This window comes from Sinocyclocheilus rhinocerous, unplaced genomic scaffold (assembly GCF_001515625.1).
Source record: "Sinocyclocheilus rhinocerous isolate Xijiao unplaced genomic scaffold, SAMN03320098_v1.1 scaffold324, whole genome shotgun sequence".
Lineage (NCBI taxonomy): Eukaryota > Metazoa > Chordata > Actinopteri > Cypriniformes > Cyprinidae > Sinocyclocheilus > Sinocyclocheilus rhinocerous.
In genome coordinates, this window is record NW_015644072.1 from 316,055 (window position 1) to 333,444 (window position 17,390).

General features: G+C 38.7%; 1 protein-coding gene across 1 annotated transcript in view; it reads left to right on the forward strand.

The window, feature by feature from the left end:
• The window catches only part of LOC107757927 (neurturin-like), a 22,837-nt gene extending 10,899 nt beyond the window's left edge, over positions 1 to 11,938 (forward strand). Inside the window, exons 2-3 of the mRNA XM_016575533.1 lie at positions 9,956 to 10,229; positions 10,942 to 11,938. Of these exons, the coding sequence (XP_016431019.1) occupies positions 9,983 to 10,229; positions 10,942 to 11,369 (675 nt within the window). The 5' untranslated portion in view covers positions 9,956 to 9,982 and the 3' untranslated portion in view covers positions 11,370 to 11,938. The remainder of the gene's footprint in view (positions 1 to 9,955; positions 10,230 to 10,941) is intronic.
• Positions 11,939 to 17,390: the final 5,452 nt, after the last annotated feature.

Consider the following 17,390-nt stretch of genomic DNA (forward strand, 5'->3'; position numbering starts at 1 on the left):
GAGCCAGTCGTCGAGGTAGTTGAGAATGCGAATGCCTCTTTTCCTCAACGGAACGAGGGCTGCCTCCACGACCTTGGTGAAGACACGAGTCGACAGAGACAGCCCGAAGGGGAGGACTTTGTACTGATATGCTCGCCCCTCGAACGCGAAGTGGAGAAACGGCCTGTGTCGAGAGGAGGATCAAAACATGAAAGTATGCATCCTTCAGGTCGATCGCTGCAAACCAATCGAGCAGACGAACGCATCGAAAGATACGTTTCTGCGTTAACATCCTGAACGGGAGCCTATGAAGGGCCCGGTTCAGAACGCGCAGGTCCAGGATTGGTCGTAACCCACCGCCTTTCTTGGGTACAATGAAGTAGGGGCTGTAAAACCCCGACTTCATATCGGCTGGAGGGACCGGCTCTATCGTATCCTTTGCCAGCAGGACTGCGATTTCCGCTCGCAAGACGGGAGCATCCCTGTTCGGCAGGTGAACCAAATGCCCCTTAACTTGGGAGGACGCAGGGCGAGCTGAATCACATAACCGAGTCTGATGGTTCTCGTGAGCCAGAGAGACGGTCTGGGGAGTGCTAGCCAGGCCCCCAAGAACCGAACAAGTGGGACTAGGGGAACCACCGACATACCCGTAGTGGGGCAGCGAGGTGGAGCACAGGAACCCGACCTGGAAGGCACAGCGTCCCAGAGTGGGGTCTGAGTGCGCGGTGCAACACTTACCTGGCTCCACGGTTGGGCAGGGGGCACGTGAGAAGGCATAGCGTCCTCTAACCGGGCCCTGCTGTCTGCTGGCGAAAGGAGAGGGGGACGGGAGTGTCGAGGCCATGTCTCGCACACTGCCATCCTTGTCCTCTTGAAACCTGGAGAAATAGGAAACTGCTCTTTTATTGAACGTTCTGGTACCACCAGCTGGGGAGCCAGTGGCGGAGCAAAACAAAAAGGAAACAAAAGATTCTCCACCCGGCTCTCCTCTGGAGGAAGGAGTGGTGCGGTCACCATCTCCTGAAGAGCAGGATCCAGAGTCTCCGGGTCGCCCGTCTCAGGAACGCCGCTTGCTCTTGCTCTAGCTCCACGCTGCAGCCGGTGTGAAGGCTGCTGCTGAGGCCGAGCTGGAGAGGAGGTGGAGGCAGCAGGAGGGTGCCCTCGGCGACGAGCGGGCGGAGGGACTGCAGCCGGCAGTGGGGTGATGACAGTAGCGGGCCGCTGGGGCAGGATGTGTCTGATCGCCTCCGTCTGCTTCTGTGCGGCGGAGAACTGCTGGGCAAAGCTCTCCACCGCATTGCCAAAGAGGCCAGCCTGGGAGATTGGGGAGTCCAGGAAACGGTGTTTGTTGGCCTCCCTCATATCTGCCAGGTTCAGCCATAGGTGTCATTTCTGGACCACCAGGGTGGACATCATCTGACCGAGGGGCCGCGCCGTGACTTTCGTCGCCCGGAGGGCGAGGTCCGTCTCCGTGCGCAGTTCCTGCATTACCCCTGGGTCAGAACTGCCCTCGTGCAGCTGCTTCAACGCCTTGGCCTGGTAGACCTGCAGGAGGGCCATGGCGTTCAGGGCGGAGGCGGCCTGTCCAGCAGCTCTGTAAGTCTTGGCCGTTAGAGCGGACGAGAACTTACAGGCCCTAGACAGGGAACGTGGATTACCCCGCCAGGCAGCGGCGCTTTGCGGGCAGAGCTGCATCGCAATAGCGCTCTCGACTGGGGGGATCTCCACATACCCCTTAGCCGCAGTCAGCTCTGGATCTGACTCGGGCAACGCCACTCTTCCTGACGGAGGCAGCGCAGCCAATGGGGAGGGGGACTTCCCCTCGTTTAATGAAGAGGAGCCTCGATCGCAACATCGTGATGGTCATGTCCCCACAATGAGAACATGAGTCATCCACCAGCGCTGCCTCAGCGTGCTCAATGCCCAGGCACGAGATGCAGCGATCGTGACCATCAGATGGAGCCAGGAAGCGACCACACCCAGAAACACACGAGTGGAAGGCCATCTTTAAAAAGACGCCGTGTCACTCGTGGAGCTCTTTTAGATTTGCTCTTTTAGGAAATAAATTGTCGAAGCGCCCAGGAGAGGTCGCAGCGCGACCGCAGTTTGAATAGCTGCAGCACGCCATTCACACCAACAGCAGCACTGGACCAGCAACCCCCGCTGATGCGCCGTAACACCAACACTGTCGGATGCTGTCTTGTAGACACTTGCTCGGTAACCAGACCAGCTGAAAGGCTCGGCTCCGAAGCGAAAAGCTGAATGTGCGACTGCACGTGCTCTCCTTATATACCCGTGCTGCGTGGCGGGGTGCACGACGCAAAGATCGCACGGCAACACTTATTGGCTTGTTAACACTCGAAGGTGATTGGTCTCTCTAGTGAGGATCCCAATTCGCCAGTCACTGACGTAATGTCAAACGTGACTGACTGAAAGGGAACTCGTTCTTAGGAAAGCTGGCTCTTGGGATGCTATTGTGGCCACTTTTGAGTGCCCACTTGACTAGATAATTTGCTTTTGAATGTTCCATAAACACAGATCTGCTCAGGTCCACTTCACTTGCAAAGAATACACATTTAAAATGCCATGCCTCCAAAGGGCGCTCAGAACAATCGTCTGTTTCCTAATAAGGAGACAGTGTGCTTAATAGTGTGATTTGTGTAGGGTGTATCCTGGCTGGAGACTATGTCTGATGCCTGAGAATAAAACAAAGAGGCAGTTTTTCTAAATTTAATTTGAGGGGTTATTAGTTATGGTTTGTTTACACAAGACTGAAAGAATAGTCTGTCTTTCACTTAGTCAGTAAGTGTAAGCAGTCTCATGAACCATTATAGACTACTTCCATTTCCATTTACTGCTACCATCACAGGAATAAATTACATTTTACAATATATTCAAATAGAAATCAGTAATTTTAAATTGTTATATTATTTAAGAAATTGTCTGTTTTTACTGCATCAAATAAATGCAGCCTTGCTGAGGCTTCAAAAGCATTAAAAAATCTGACTGACCCCAAATGAAATTGTGTTCCAGACAGAGATGAACCGAGGTTATGAATCATCACTACTCACATTCAAATTCCACATTTACACACGCACACACCAACTAGTAGCCTATATTTTTTTTATGAAGACCTCCCATTAACTTCTGTTGTTCTTAATTTAAGTTAATTATAATCACTATAGACTACTATCTTTATATGGCATAAATAGTAAGAGTATATGTCATTATGCTATTTCATTTGCTGACTTTTGCTGCAACGTATTCTGACATAAGCATCCGCAGACCAATGGGACTTTATGACTTTAAGGCCACCCACTGTATTTTTGGAAATCCAGTTCAATGTATTGCCGTTTGATATCAGACTGACCCATCTCTTTCCACAGCTCAAAACAATAGAGTACATTCAAATACAAGTGTTTTGTACATGCATCCTTGAAACTAGATTTTAAGATTGAACAACTAATCAGTTTTGGTATTTTAAAAGGATAGTTGTCAGTTCTGTCATCATTTACTTACCTGTACCAAACCTGTATGAGTTTCTTTCTTCTGTTGAACACTGAAGTATGTGAGTAACCAAACACCTACATAGTATGGAACAAAATACTATGGAAGTCAATGGGGACCAGAAACTGTTTGGTTACCAACATTCCTCAAAATGTCATAAAATATCTTCTTTTGTGTTCAGCAGCAGACTGAACTTTATACAGCTTTGGATATTATATACTGCCATATGATATTTTGACGCATAAATCAGTGAAGCGTTGGCAGGAAAATCATGGCACATCTACACAAAACCCTGTCATGTACCAGTCCATGCATCTTCCTCTTTCCATGTTCTTCTGGACCTGAAGCAGAGTGTAGTATTGCCTAGTGCACTCTAAGAATGTCTGCTGAAGCGTTTGAGTCCGTGTGGTCTGGTGTAGTTCTTACTCTCTGGAAAACTGGCCTAGGCATTTCCTGATCTCAGCTGCTGAATTGTTTGGTTCCCCCAGCCGCTTTTCTTACAGAATCATATGGGAATGGCATCAATAACTATCATTCCTATAAGAATATAATGTTTTAAAGGCAAGACAAGCAAAGGCACATCCACTGGCACACACACAAGCATATGGAGTTAATGTTCTGTGTCTGGTTATGTGACAAGCAAATATAAACTGTGTATTTATGGTTTGACAACATCTCAATTTAATAAGAAGAACCCACGTAAAAACAAATTATACAGTGTACTTACACTTAATTTCTTTATGTGTCAATGGATTCAGGCTAATAGTTAATGGAGTTAAAAGTTAATGGAAATGCCACACTGCCTTGTTTTTGTTTTTTTTACTATTATTTAACTATATTTTTTATTAACCATTTTTTATTAACCATGGCAAATGCATGATGTTGCTTTTTTTCCCCACATATATACATTATATGTATAAAATTAAAATACAAGAAATGAATTGTATTATAGAAATTAATGTATATAATAATAAATTAATGTTTATAATAATACTAGATTATTTTCATGGTTGGGTCTTGTGAAAAGAAGTGTGCTTTATTGTATTGAATGTGCACTTGTACTTCAATATATATTCTTTTAAACTTCTCTTTCAGATAATATAATCTGAATTAAAAGGGCACTTAAGTTGCACTTAGACTAAATTTTCATGGCTGTTTCACTTAAGTACACTTTAAAAAAAAGAATTACATTTAAATCATTATAAATTATAATTTAAATTAATTAAATAATTAAAATAAATTAAAGTATATTTTAAATCATTGTTTTAATAATATTTTGTCATGCTTAAAATAAGTATACTTATTTTGATTTGTTTACTAACTAAAGAACACGTAAAGTACTTGATTATAATTTGAACTGTAGTGTGTTATTCAATATTACATTTACAGTTAATACATTTTAAATGTACTAAATTGCAAGTTCACCATTACAAATGTATTACTGCAAATATATATGAAAATAAATGACAGAGTTTCAATAGAATAAAGGGTCTGAAAATATTACATTCAGTTCACACTTAAGTATTATTTTAAAGTATATTATTTCCATAATGAGTGCTCTTTTTACTTACACTTAATTTCTTTATGTGTCAATGGATTCAGGCTAATAGTTAATGGAGTTAAAAGTTAATGGAAATGCCACACTGCCTTGTTTTTGTTTTTTTTACTATTATTTAACTATATTTTTTATTAACCATTTTTTATTAACCATGGCAAATGCATGATGTTGCTTTTTTTCCCCACATATATACATTATATGTATAAAATTAAAATACAAGAAATGAATTGTATTATAGAAATTAATGTATATAATAATAAATTAATGTTTATAATAATACTAGATTATTTTCATGGTTGGGTCTTGTGAAAAGAAGTGTGCTTTATTGTATTGAATGTGCACTTGTACTTCAAATCCTAAAAAAGTATATATATATATATATATATATATATATATATTAAGTACACTTTAAAAAAAAGAATTACATTTAAATCATTATAAATTATAATTTAAATTAATTAAATAATTAAAATAAATTAAAGTATATTTTAAATCATTGTTTTAATAATATTTTGTCATGCTTAAAATAAGTATACTTATTTTGATTTGTTTACTAACTAAAGAACACGTAAAGTACTTGATTATAATTTGAACTGTAGTGTGTTATTCAATATTACATTTACAGTTAATACATTTTAAATGTACTAAATTGCAAGTTCACCATTACAAATGTATTACTGCAAATATATATGAAAATAAATGACAGAGTTTCAATAGAATAAAGGGTCTGAAAATATTACATTCAGTTCACACTTAAGTATTATTTTAAAGTATATTATTTCCATAATGAGTGCTCTTTTTAAAAGTATGCTTAATCGTTTTGGTGTTCATGATTACTCATGATTACTAATGTAATAATAATTTACAGAAACCTACCATAAAGTGTTATCTTTTATTATTTTATAATTACTTTGGAGTGTCATTTAAATGATAACAAGGTAATCATTTAATACCATGGTATACCATCTGACACTAAGTACTGTATCATGGTACTGCCACTGTAAACCAACTAATATACTTCTCGTGTGTGTTGTGAAGTTGCCAAAGGAGAAGCTTGTGATCAGCGTGACACTAGGGCCCGAGTGTAAACACAACAGTGTTGCTTGGAACTTCCCATTTTATCCCCATCTGATGGATTGAAATATAAAACATTAAACAAGAGCGCTTTGGGAGCATGTGGCACTTTTTGTATTTTCTGGATACAGACGATTTGGGCCACATGACACGGCTGGACGATCCACACCTGTGCGCTCTGAGACTTGTGACCGGAATGAGATCAACAGAGGAGCAGAAAAGCTGCGGATGGCGAAAACACTTGTGCAAACATCTGTGAATTAAATCTTTGGAATAACAACTCGGTTTGCACGAGGCTGCTCGTACATAGCTGAACGATTTTGAATACACAATCTAAGATGTTTTCATTTGGTTTGGAGTTTGTTAGTGCAGCAGGTCTGTAATTGTTGGACTGCTGCCCTTGAACCGTTTTTGAGAATAACAATTGTGTCAAACATCAGCGTCAACCATCAGTGCAGCTAAAAAAAAAAGTCAAAGCAATAAAATAAAAGACAAAACGGTGAATGTTAATGTGCTTATTTGAACAATATGTGGAATTTGAGAAACACAATCCACCCAAGTACGAGAATTAAGCATCATTGCTTTCCTAAAATGCGTCACAAGCCTTAGTAAATCATGTTGCATTATTTATTTAGATACTTTCCGCCCATAAATTTTGCATCTGAAAGGGAAACTCCTACAAATGCATATGCAATAAGGTCAGCCGCAAAAATAACTCTCCACACTTTTTCATTGCTGAATGTTTCATTGCGTGTCTTTAGTAAATCGCCAAAAGAGGGTTTGCACTGGTGCAAACTGATAGTAAATCTGGCCCAAGGTCTTCTTCCATGGTCTCAGGTCAATCTGATCAGCACAATATTGAACAAACTCACATGTGGTGGTAAAAGAATCACAGTGAGCAAAATTCCATGCGAATTTAATGCTAAACTCCATCTGATATCAAAATATTCCCCAAGTTTCAGTTTTAAACTTTGTCATTTCTGCGCTCCACTGCGGTCACCAAACAAAACTGACAAAAGTAATGATTGTTTTCAAACAGGTTTCTCCTCCTGTCTGCCATTTTTGGCAAAAACTCACAGTAATGTTTGGATGAATGTTGCTAAAAAAGATGGAAAAAAGAGAATATTAATCTGCTCTTTTCAACAATGTAATTTATAAAAACACAATCTACCCAAGTGTGAGAAATGAGAAGCTTCGAGGTACAGAAGCTTTAGTTCTAGTGTCACTGAAATATATGTTGTTGTTTTTTAGTAGGGATGTCCCGAGCTGATCTCAAGGATTGGTATCGGGGGCCGATAAAGCATTTTTTTAACTGATCGGGATCGGCTATCCTGAGCCCGACCCTTATTTTTCGTCAGCTATCATGCCGTTGTCTTGCAGTAGGAGCCGGTGCGCATCTTCCAGTAGGTTTGCCAACTGGCCTTAAAAGCCAAAGAAGGCGCTCAAATGTGTGTGTGACGCATGAGAACCAGTAGGTCTAATCTAGCACCTCACACACACATTCGAGCTTCCGTGTTTAACGTATTTTGATGCGCACCTTTGAACGAATCACTAGTCATTTATATACTGTTTTCTTTTATCTGCTGTCAGACTCTCTGAGACGTCGTTATCATAACATGTTGCTATAGGTTGCATCTTGCTTTGGACTTGACTGACAGACTGGCATTCTGACACCATGAGCTTCATGCTTTCTAACCTTATATATGACTTTTTTTAGGGTGCTTTCACACTTGGTTCGATTGCTTGGTCCGAACCCGAGTTCAATTGGCTCCCACCTCCCCCTGCCCCCGCTGGACTGTGTTCACATTATATTATTTGGGTCCGAACCGCGGTTCGTTTGCGTCATCAAGCCAGCAGCTGTTTACCCCGTTGCTTAGTAACGATGGCGCAGGAGAAGACGGCAAAATGCTTAGCAAGGCTCTCTTCAATTTTATATTTATGTTTTTGAACTGTTGGTTTTGTTTCCAAAGCTTCAGTACATAACGGCACTTACGTCTGCCTTACGAATGTACTGCAAATGCTCTAAAGTACTCTGAAGGTGAACAGAAATGAGATATACAGCTCTCTGCTTGCAGCGCGTCAGTCACGCTTGTCAAGAAAGTGAGTGAAACACACACACAAACACACATTTTTATCAAATAATACGTCATTAATAGCGGTTCACTTCCGTGATTTGGTACGATTGCGTTCACATCAGCAGCGAACCAGAGTTCACTTTAACCGTACCCCAGATCACCCTTTTTAAGCGGACTCGGGTACGGTTCGCGGGTGCGCACCCGAGTTCGGAAGACAGCGTTCACATCATCCAAACGTACCGAACTCTGATGTCAATCGAACCCGGGTGCGCACCAAAAGTGCTAGTGTGAAAGCACCCTTATTACTCTCTGCACAACTCTATACACTGGATTCATTTGAATAACTTTAATGTACTTGTAAAGGACTAGGAAAATACAAGTATTGGATCGGGACTCGGTATCGGCAGTTACTCAATATTCATTGGCACAAAAAAACCTGATCGGGACATTCCTAATTTTTAGCATTGCCACATTATGTCTTTTTCCAAGTGGCGAGCAGTGACCTCTTCAACCGGGTATGCTAATGTAACATTAATTTATTAGAGACCACAAATAGAAACACCATGGCATGTGTCGATTTACTCATTGATTAGTTCAGTGCTTGTCAAACCTGTCCTGGGACCCCCAACCACTGCACATATTGAATGTCTCCCTCATAGGCCACACCCAGTTCAAGCCTTACTAATGAGCTGATGAGTTGCATCAGGTGTGTTAAATGAGGGAGACATACAAAATATGCAGGATTAGTACTGGATTAATTTGCTCAAACATGTTGCCAAATAATGTGTACTTTCAAAATACTGTATCTATGCCAAAAATATATCAAGTTATGTTTTTAGTGGACTTTCAAAATTAGCTTTTTGAAACAACAACAACAACATCATAGCAATAGAGCAACGGGGCCAAAGCTGCTATGGATCCACTCACCCACATCCTTCCTTAACTGGCAGAGATTTACAGAAAATGTCATTTGGCAAATAAATAATTTATGGACAGTGAGATACACATTCCCAACATTTTATTGTGCAAGCTTTGTATCTCAAATGAAAAGGGAATATATAGTAACGTTAATATTAATTAGCCAGTCTGAGAGCTCATTCTCTCAAATGGCTTGAGCATTCACAGCTTATATGGACTGAATTATAGGCCTGCTTTTATCATGGTCAATTTTCAATCAACTGCTTTTGTGGTAGAGCAGCTTAAAGGAACAAATGAGTTATTTTAGCCAAACTACCTTATCACTGGCCAGGTGGTTAAGATTTAGCTGGTTAGCTTTAGCAGTTAGCTCCAGTTAGTAAATCATTGTTAGACCATTATGGGGATAAAAAAAGCATGTTATGCTTTATTTTGATAGTCTACTTTAGACATTCTACTAACAATAAGTAACTTTGCAGCTACATGTCAACTAACTCTCATTTTAATATTAGTAGACTTTTAGTTTAGTGTTAGTAGAATAAGTTGACATGTACTTGTAAACTTGTGAAGTGTCTGTTGTGGGAGTATCAAAATAAAGTGTTAGCAGATATTAAGCAGTTCCTCTACTGATACTCTAATGACTGCTAGTTGACATATAGATTCAAAAGCATCTTTCTCCACTGACAGCCATTCAGTTGTAGTGAATATTCTGACGAAATGAAAATCACAGCTAATGTTTCTGGCTTTACTTGTCTAAATATGTGATGCCAAAATCTCAATAGAATAACAAACAGTCAAACAGTGTTTGTTTTTGGTTTTGACTGATGGATGTTTGGTTGTTTTGCAGGGGCCCAATGCTTCTCCTCATTCTAAGATGAAGTTATGGAAGTTTGCTGCCATCGGCCTGATTCTCTGTGGTGCTGCGCTTCACCTGCTCGTCCTTAAAACCACTCCCTCTTCCCGAGCCCCGCCCCCTCCTCCCCACCGCAGAGCTTCATCCTCATCACTTTCACCTCCATCATCTTCATTTACACCCAGCAATTCGTCGTCTACTGTTGTGGTAGATCGGCGGCAACGGTGGATCAGATCAGCTGACGGCGGAAACTCTCTCGTATCAGAATGTAAGATCATGATAAGCCCTTATGTTCTCTTGTGTTGTGTCTGCAGTTCATTATAGCGTAGCCTATCACTGTTTACATCAGATTGCATTTATCATGCAGGCTTCCCAGGCTTAAGTCCAACTTCACACAAACAGAATTCCATGTGAATTTAACTCTAAATCTGATAACCAATATTCCCTGCAGTTTCAATTTTAAAGTTTATACTTTCACGCCACTGTGGTAACCAAACAAAACTGAAAAAAAAAGACATTGTTTACAAACAGGATTCTTAACATTATCACATGAGTATTCGTATGTGTTTCACATAAAATGTGGTTCTACCTGACAGCATCTAAAACATGAACAACTTTACGGGCATGTTCATGAATCCCCATTTAATCTTTGAATATTTAATTCATAGAATTAATTGGTTGATTCTATTGTATTTATAATTAATTTTAAGATTGTTTTAAACACAGTTGGCTCATTTACTTAATTTAAATATATAACATTGCATTCTGTTCTGTGTGACTTCAAGTGCAAACTCGTTTTGAAGGAATAACTATTTAACGCTTTAACAAAGACTTTTTAAAAATCCCTATGGGGAAAATTAATGGGAAAAATGCAGCAGCAAAACGTGGGCATGTTCTAATTGACTCTATTGAAATAATGCTAATGTTTTTGGCATGCTAAATGTTAAAAATAATTAACCCTCCTTTTTTCTCCATCTCAGTCATGAAGATCTTCCAGAGCTTCACAGAGGGCGAGTTGAAGCAGGTCATTGGGACACTGGTGGATAGGAAAGCCCGCAGAGATGCCCAGCAGAGCAAAAGGACTAAACGGGCTAAAAAGCGAGCCAAACCCTGCTCGCTGCGGGAGGTGGAGGTGACAGTCAGTCAGCTGGGGTTGGGCTACGTCAGTGACGAGACTATAGTCTTCCATTACTGCAGCGGAAAGTGCACTACTAGTCGCAAAAACTATGACCTGACGCTGGCATACATGAAGCACTCGCGGCTGCTAACAAAGTACAAGAAGGACAAGGCTCGCCACAGCCCCTGCTGTCGGCCCACCGCATACGAGGAGGACATCTCCTTCCTCGACAACTTCAATAAATACCACACAATCCAAGAGTTTTCAGCCAAAGCATGCGGATGTGTCTGACGTCGAGGGTCAAAACTCATCAAAACTTAGGAAACATAGCATGTTTTAATCTCTGAAAACTACAGACCCTTGATTCTGAGAAGATCTTCTGGGCTTAAAGCACTGAGGCAAGAGCGAATGTTTTGCATTGCCTTCACGAAAAATACTCGGCTGACAGATTGTCCTCAGACACTTCTGCCAGTCCTGATGAAGAGAAACCGCAAATATACTAAGCAAATAATAATTATTCTCATGTTTATTCGTTGCTAATGAGATGCTGCTGTATATCTTGTTTCTATTGCCTTCGTGGGTCTACTTCAAATAGCTTGTAATGTTGAGCTCAATGGAGAAAACCTCTAGAAAATTCATTCAGGGCTTCAGTAAACAAAGCAAGTACACAAAGGCACACCCAGTGCTGAACAAAACTTCCTCATTGTGTAACCGACCTGTAAATGATCCCAGCAGCTCCGAAAGGTTTCAACTCTGACAAAGTCAAAACATTCCCACAAATCCAGTTCAAACGAACATATAAGTTATACTGAACATCTACCTCAGCTTTGAAATAGTCAAAATTGCTCTGTAAACGAAAACCCAACATTTCATTAAAAATATGTAAATGTATTAAACATTATAATAATTAAACAAAAAGTATGTATAAAAGAATAAAAAATAACCTAATAATCTGCTAAAGGCTGGATTACACATGCCTTTTAAATTTTTTACAGATTTCAAAATGCTAAGTATCATACAAATGCCGATTTGTAAATGGCAAACTCACAAGTCGTTCCGAACACAACAAATTCACGCAGAAATATGTGCCTTGTGACAAACGATAAAATATGTGTTCTAAAATAAGATCAAAATATCCAACATGTTTGATATCCTCCGACTGGATGGAATCATAGTCTGAAGCTAAAAATATTGGAGTCTGTGCCCATCGTACACTACGCAGTTATCCTGTGAAATCTGTCAGATCCGATTGCCGAGTTTTAGGCAAAATCTGGGCAAAAGTTGTGTAGCGTAATCCAGCCTTATGAATCTGATCAATTGAAATGATCAAAATACTATATGAAATGGGTTTCAAATTATAAAATTTTATATATTTATGAAACAATACTACAATGTCCAAAACAATCTCATTGCAAATCTTAACTAGTACACATTTTGGCAAACTGGTGGCTCATATTTATGAATTTGTACTCATTCGTATGTTTTCATACAATCTGCTTAAGCCCAAGTGATGGTTACATTTAGGGGCGGACCCTCATGTTATGTTTTGTTTTTTGCGAAAAATCGTATGTTTTGTACTCCACATTGTATAAATTCATAGATCGGGTTGCAATGTCTCCCCAAGGTTCTCCGGGTTAGAGGGAAATTAGTTCGATTTTTGTGCATTGACAATATCAAAATTGTGCTTTGCCAAAATTATGCTACTATTGGCCTGGACTGGCTGTCATAAAGGCACTGAGATCTTTGAACTGTTCCTCAGAGGAAAGAAAACAGCAGCTCTCGTTGCATCAAGAATCCCTCCAGGTTCCTTTCATTGTCAGACGGTTTCCATTCCTTTAGATTCTTGCAAGAGTATTGGAATTGAAGGTAACCTCTCAGCAGCAGTCGGTGTCAGGAAATCCGTGCCCGAGGTCTTCCCTTAGTTAACCTGACCAAATCCACTTCGTTTGGGTAAATCCTATCACAGAAGAGTCTAATCCACTTAGCTCCTGTCAGGCCTTGGCCAAAATACAGAGAACTCGAGTGGGAAGAACCTACCTGCAAAAGTGTCCTGATTTTAGCTCTAAACTCCACCAAAATAATCTCCTGTGATCAGTTGTTAAACAAGCACAGATACTAGTTAAACGAACTGCTCGTTTCGACTTTCTGTAGTCAATCATGTTTGCATTGACATAAAAATAATACTTTATAATAACATTATATAATGCTATACTTAGTGGATTACAGCTGCAATAAGACACGTACACATTATGTCAACAGATTGCAAATGCGATAATTGCATGCAACAGTCATCAGAACTATTTTTTTTTCTGGGACTAGGAAGAGAATTTGGTATATAACTGAAGTACGATGAATCGAAATGAGAGTTGAAATCAATGTCTTGTGCTCAGGAAGCAGGTGAGTGACCCTTTAAGCCACATGTAAGTCTGCTCAGTTCATTAGAGAACTGATGTAATTACAGGACAAGACTTAAGCCCTAACAAATGCCCGGCCTTAACACTCAACAAACCATGTGCTTACAAAGGTGTAAAGACTTTGTGCTACTGTAACCAACATTAATACAAACTTTATTTTGTTTTCACATATGGACAAAAATATATATGAAACCAAATTGAAGATTTATGCAATACACTAATGTAGTAATGTGCATGTTTATGGTTGTAAGTGTCTTTTAGCATGCAGAACTAGAGCAATTGTTATGAAATAGAATCTAATTCACCTCAGAATTTCACATTCATAACCAAACACCATATGCAAAAGTGTCTAAGCTATATGTTTCTGGTATGATATTGCTTTTGTGCAATAATTCAAGGGATGGTTCACCCAAAAATGAAAATTCAGTCATGATTTACTCACCCTAAATGTCATTCCAAACCTGCATGACTTCCTTTCTCCTGTGGAACATAAAAGAAGATAATCTGAAGAATGTTTTGGTGATTTTGGAAAATACATTTCTTGAGACATTTGTGACCCTGGACCACAAAAGGGTCAATTTTTCGAAATTGAGATTTATACATCATCTGAAAGCTGAATACATTGATGCATGGTTTGTTAGGATAGGACAATATTTGGACGAAATACAACTATTTGAAAATCTGGAATCTGAGGATGCAAAAAAATCTAAATATTGAGAAAATCGCCTTTAAAGTTGTCCAAATGAAGTTCTTAGCAATGCATATTACTAATCAAATATTACGTTTTAATATATTTACAGTAGGAAATTTACAAAATATCTTCATGGAACATGATCTTTACTTAATATCCTAATGATTTTTGGCATAAAAGAAAAATCAATAATTTTGACCCATAGAATGTATTTTTGGCTATTGCTACAAATATACCCCAGCGACTTAGGACTGCTTTTGTGCTCCAGGGTCACATTTCTCAAATATCTTCTTTAATGATGACAGAATTTTCATTTTTGAGTGAACTGTTTATAGTGGAAAAAATACACCTAAAAATTGTAACATTTAAACTGACTGATCTTATTCAAGTCCAAGAAATGTATTCATTTGACTGACTCAACTTGACTACATTGTTACAAACAAAAATATAACCGTCTGGTCTGATAAAAACAGCTTGCTAATGTATTCACTGCACAGTTTCACTTTTTTAAGTGAACAAAATAATTCCACATGATATCAAAGAATCAAGCTGAGTAATAACAAAACATGCACTCCTTGTCTAATCGAAATAGTGTTGTATAATCCACTGAATTCTAAATCTGTCACTCTGCGGTTAATCATGTTTGTTCTTTTACTTTCTTTGGAGTATCTGCAGTGTCTGGGGAGTTCATCTATCCGTCCATATAGCCTCAGTCTCTTTCCACCTGCTGCAGTGGGACGTCCTGTTAACCCAGTGCGCGCGCGCACACACACACACACACACACCCTTTCATTTTGAGCATTGTTGGACACTGTTGACCAACTGCAATAAACATTGATGCAATGCATCTATATAACAAATTATGTATATTTATTGAAGAGTAAGTTATGGTTTGTTTGTTTATTTATTTAGATGTAGAATCACTGACTTAACGAGAGCATATTTATTAATTTTTTTGGGTGCCAAAAAGATCTCATATGTATTGTATTCGATATATAACGTTTAATAAACTGTATCAGCTTTAAAACCACCCCAACCCTGTGTGATTGATACTGTCACTGTTTCACTTTTTGAGTTGCATAAGCACAAATTAAATTCAGATTACAATACTATTTAATAAATAACCACTGATACACAACAGTGCACTTTGCATAGTAGCAGAAACCTACAAAATTATTATAATTATTACAATTATTATCATTTTGTGATTATAATTACAAAAGATGGTGCTCTACATACATTTTTCCTGCTTTGTCTGTTTATATTATTTTATTCGTTTTGTTTTAAGAAGACCAGAGCAATTTTGTGTGGTTATATTTTCTCGGATGAATGGGTGAGTTTAAGTGCTTGTTGTGCGAGTTTAAGCTCTTGTCTAATGAATGTTATTAACTGTACCAGTGTGCAAATAAGAACATCAGTTAGTGTCATTTATGCCAAAGCTGTCAACAGTAACCCAGGCATCACAGACAAAAACGAAATCCTTTAAACCATTACAAGTTTAATCAATACAAGTAAATCAGTGATTTTGTTTGTTTGTATTTTCATTTGTCTGCTGAAGGTATCTGAATCTTGCATATTTCATGTGAGGTTTCAGCAACAATGAGAAGCAAACTTGATTTCCAGCCTCCTCTTGTCCTCACTGCTGGACGACAGATGCAGGCTGAGAAACATGCATCTCTTGAGGACAACATATTACCCATAATCCCCACCGAGTGTCAGTCCACAGTGAACGGCCATGACACGCATGCATTACTGTCAACAGCTCTGTGTGTGCGTGAATAAATGTCAGTGTAAATCTACATTACACACACACTTGCACACTTGACCCAATCCTGACTGTGACAGAACCTGGTGCTTTAGTTTAAAGGCTATGTATTTACAATTTTACAAATGACATGCATTTACAGTACATTGCAAAATTTTAATCACAGGGCTGTGGTGTCATTCTTAGAAAACTGTACTATTTGCCCATTTGAGTCTTCATGACTTGTAAGTACAAAATTAACGTCTTTTCAAATGAACTGGCTAAAATATTGTTTGAGCGGGAGTTTAGTGTGGTTTTGGATCCCCAGTTTGATTTTTAAAGGGATAGTTCACCCAAAAATGACAACTTTGTCATCATTTACTCACACTTTGCATTTACAGTACATTGCAAAATTTTAATTACAGGACTGTGGGTTCATTCTTAGAAAACTGTACTATTTGCCCATTTGAGTCTTCATGACTTGCAAGTACAAAATTAACGTCTTTTCAAATGAACTGGCTAAAATATTGTTTGAGCGGGAGTTTAGTGTGGTTTTGGATCCCCAGTTTGATTTTTAAAGGGATAGTTCACCCAAAAATGACAACTTTGTCATCATTTACTCACACTTAAGTTGTCACAAACTTGAGTTTCTTTCTTCTGTTGAACACAATAGTTACCCATTGACTACAGAATTTTCCTTTTTTTTTACTATCCCTTTAAAAGGTGGAAATTTTCATTTTAAGTGCACAAGGCTTCCTGAAGCTTTCAAACTCTCATAAAGCTCTCGAGTCATGAAAATCGATCTTTAAACAAATGTTCTCCCCATTTAATTTGGAATAATCAATATACATTATCAGCTCGTAACTTGAGATTTTTCCCTGACTGCTTTAATAAGGGCACTGTCTTCATCTCGGACTTTGTAAGCAACAGTGGGAAATTTATTTCTTATGAAATATTACTGAAAAATATAAGGTAAATGTATCTAAACAGGACTAGGATAACAAATATTATCCCTTATAATCTGTTGTTCTAAGTGAAATCTTATAAATTGTATTGCAATATGATTTTGGATATCTCTAAATTACTTATACAAGTATAGTTAGTCACAACATCACATTGTTTGGACTTTCTTCGTCTTCGTGTGGGTTCATCGACACAGTATTTTGGATATAAAACATACTAATCAATTTCTGAAAAAAAAGTATTACTTATTATTAACAATAATTGAATTACTAAAGCTTAAAGTTCCATTTAAAAATGATTCAAGTAATGAAAATGTAAGTAAGTTTAACCAAAACATTTTCTCATTGTGTTCCTTTTGCCAAGAAGAGGAGGAATCTCTCACCTATTTATTTTTGTTCTTATACTACAGATTTTTGGCTTCAAATGTCAGCATCTTTGTTTCTTGTCTTTTATCAGATTAGCAACATTTCTAATATGGCAAGGAGTTGCCATATGGCAAG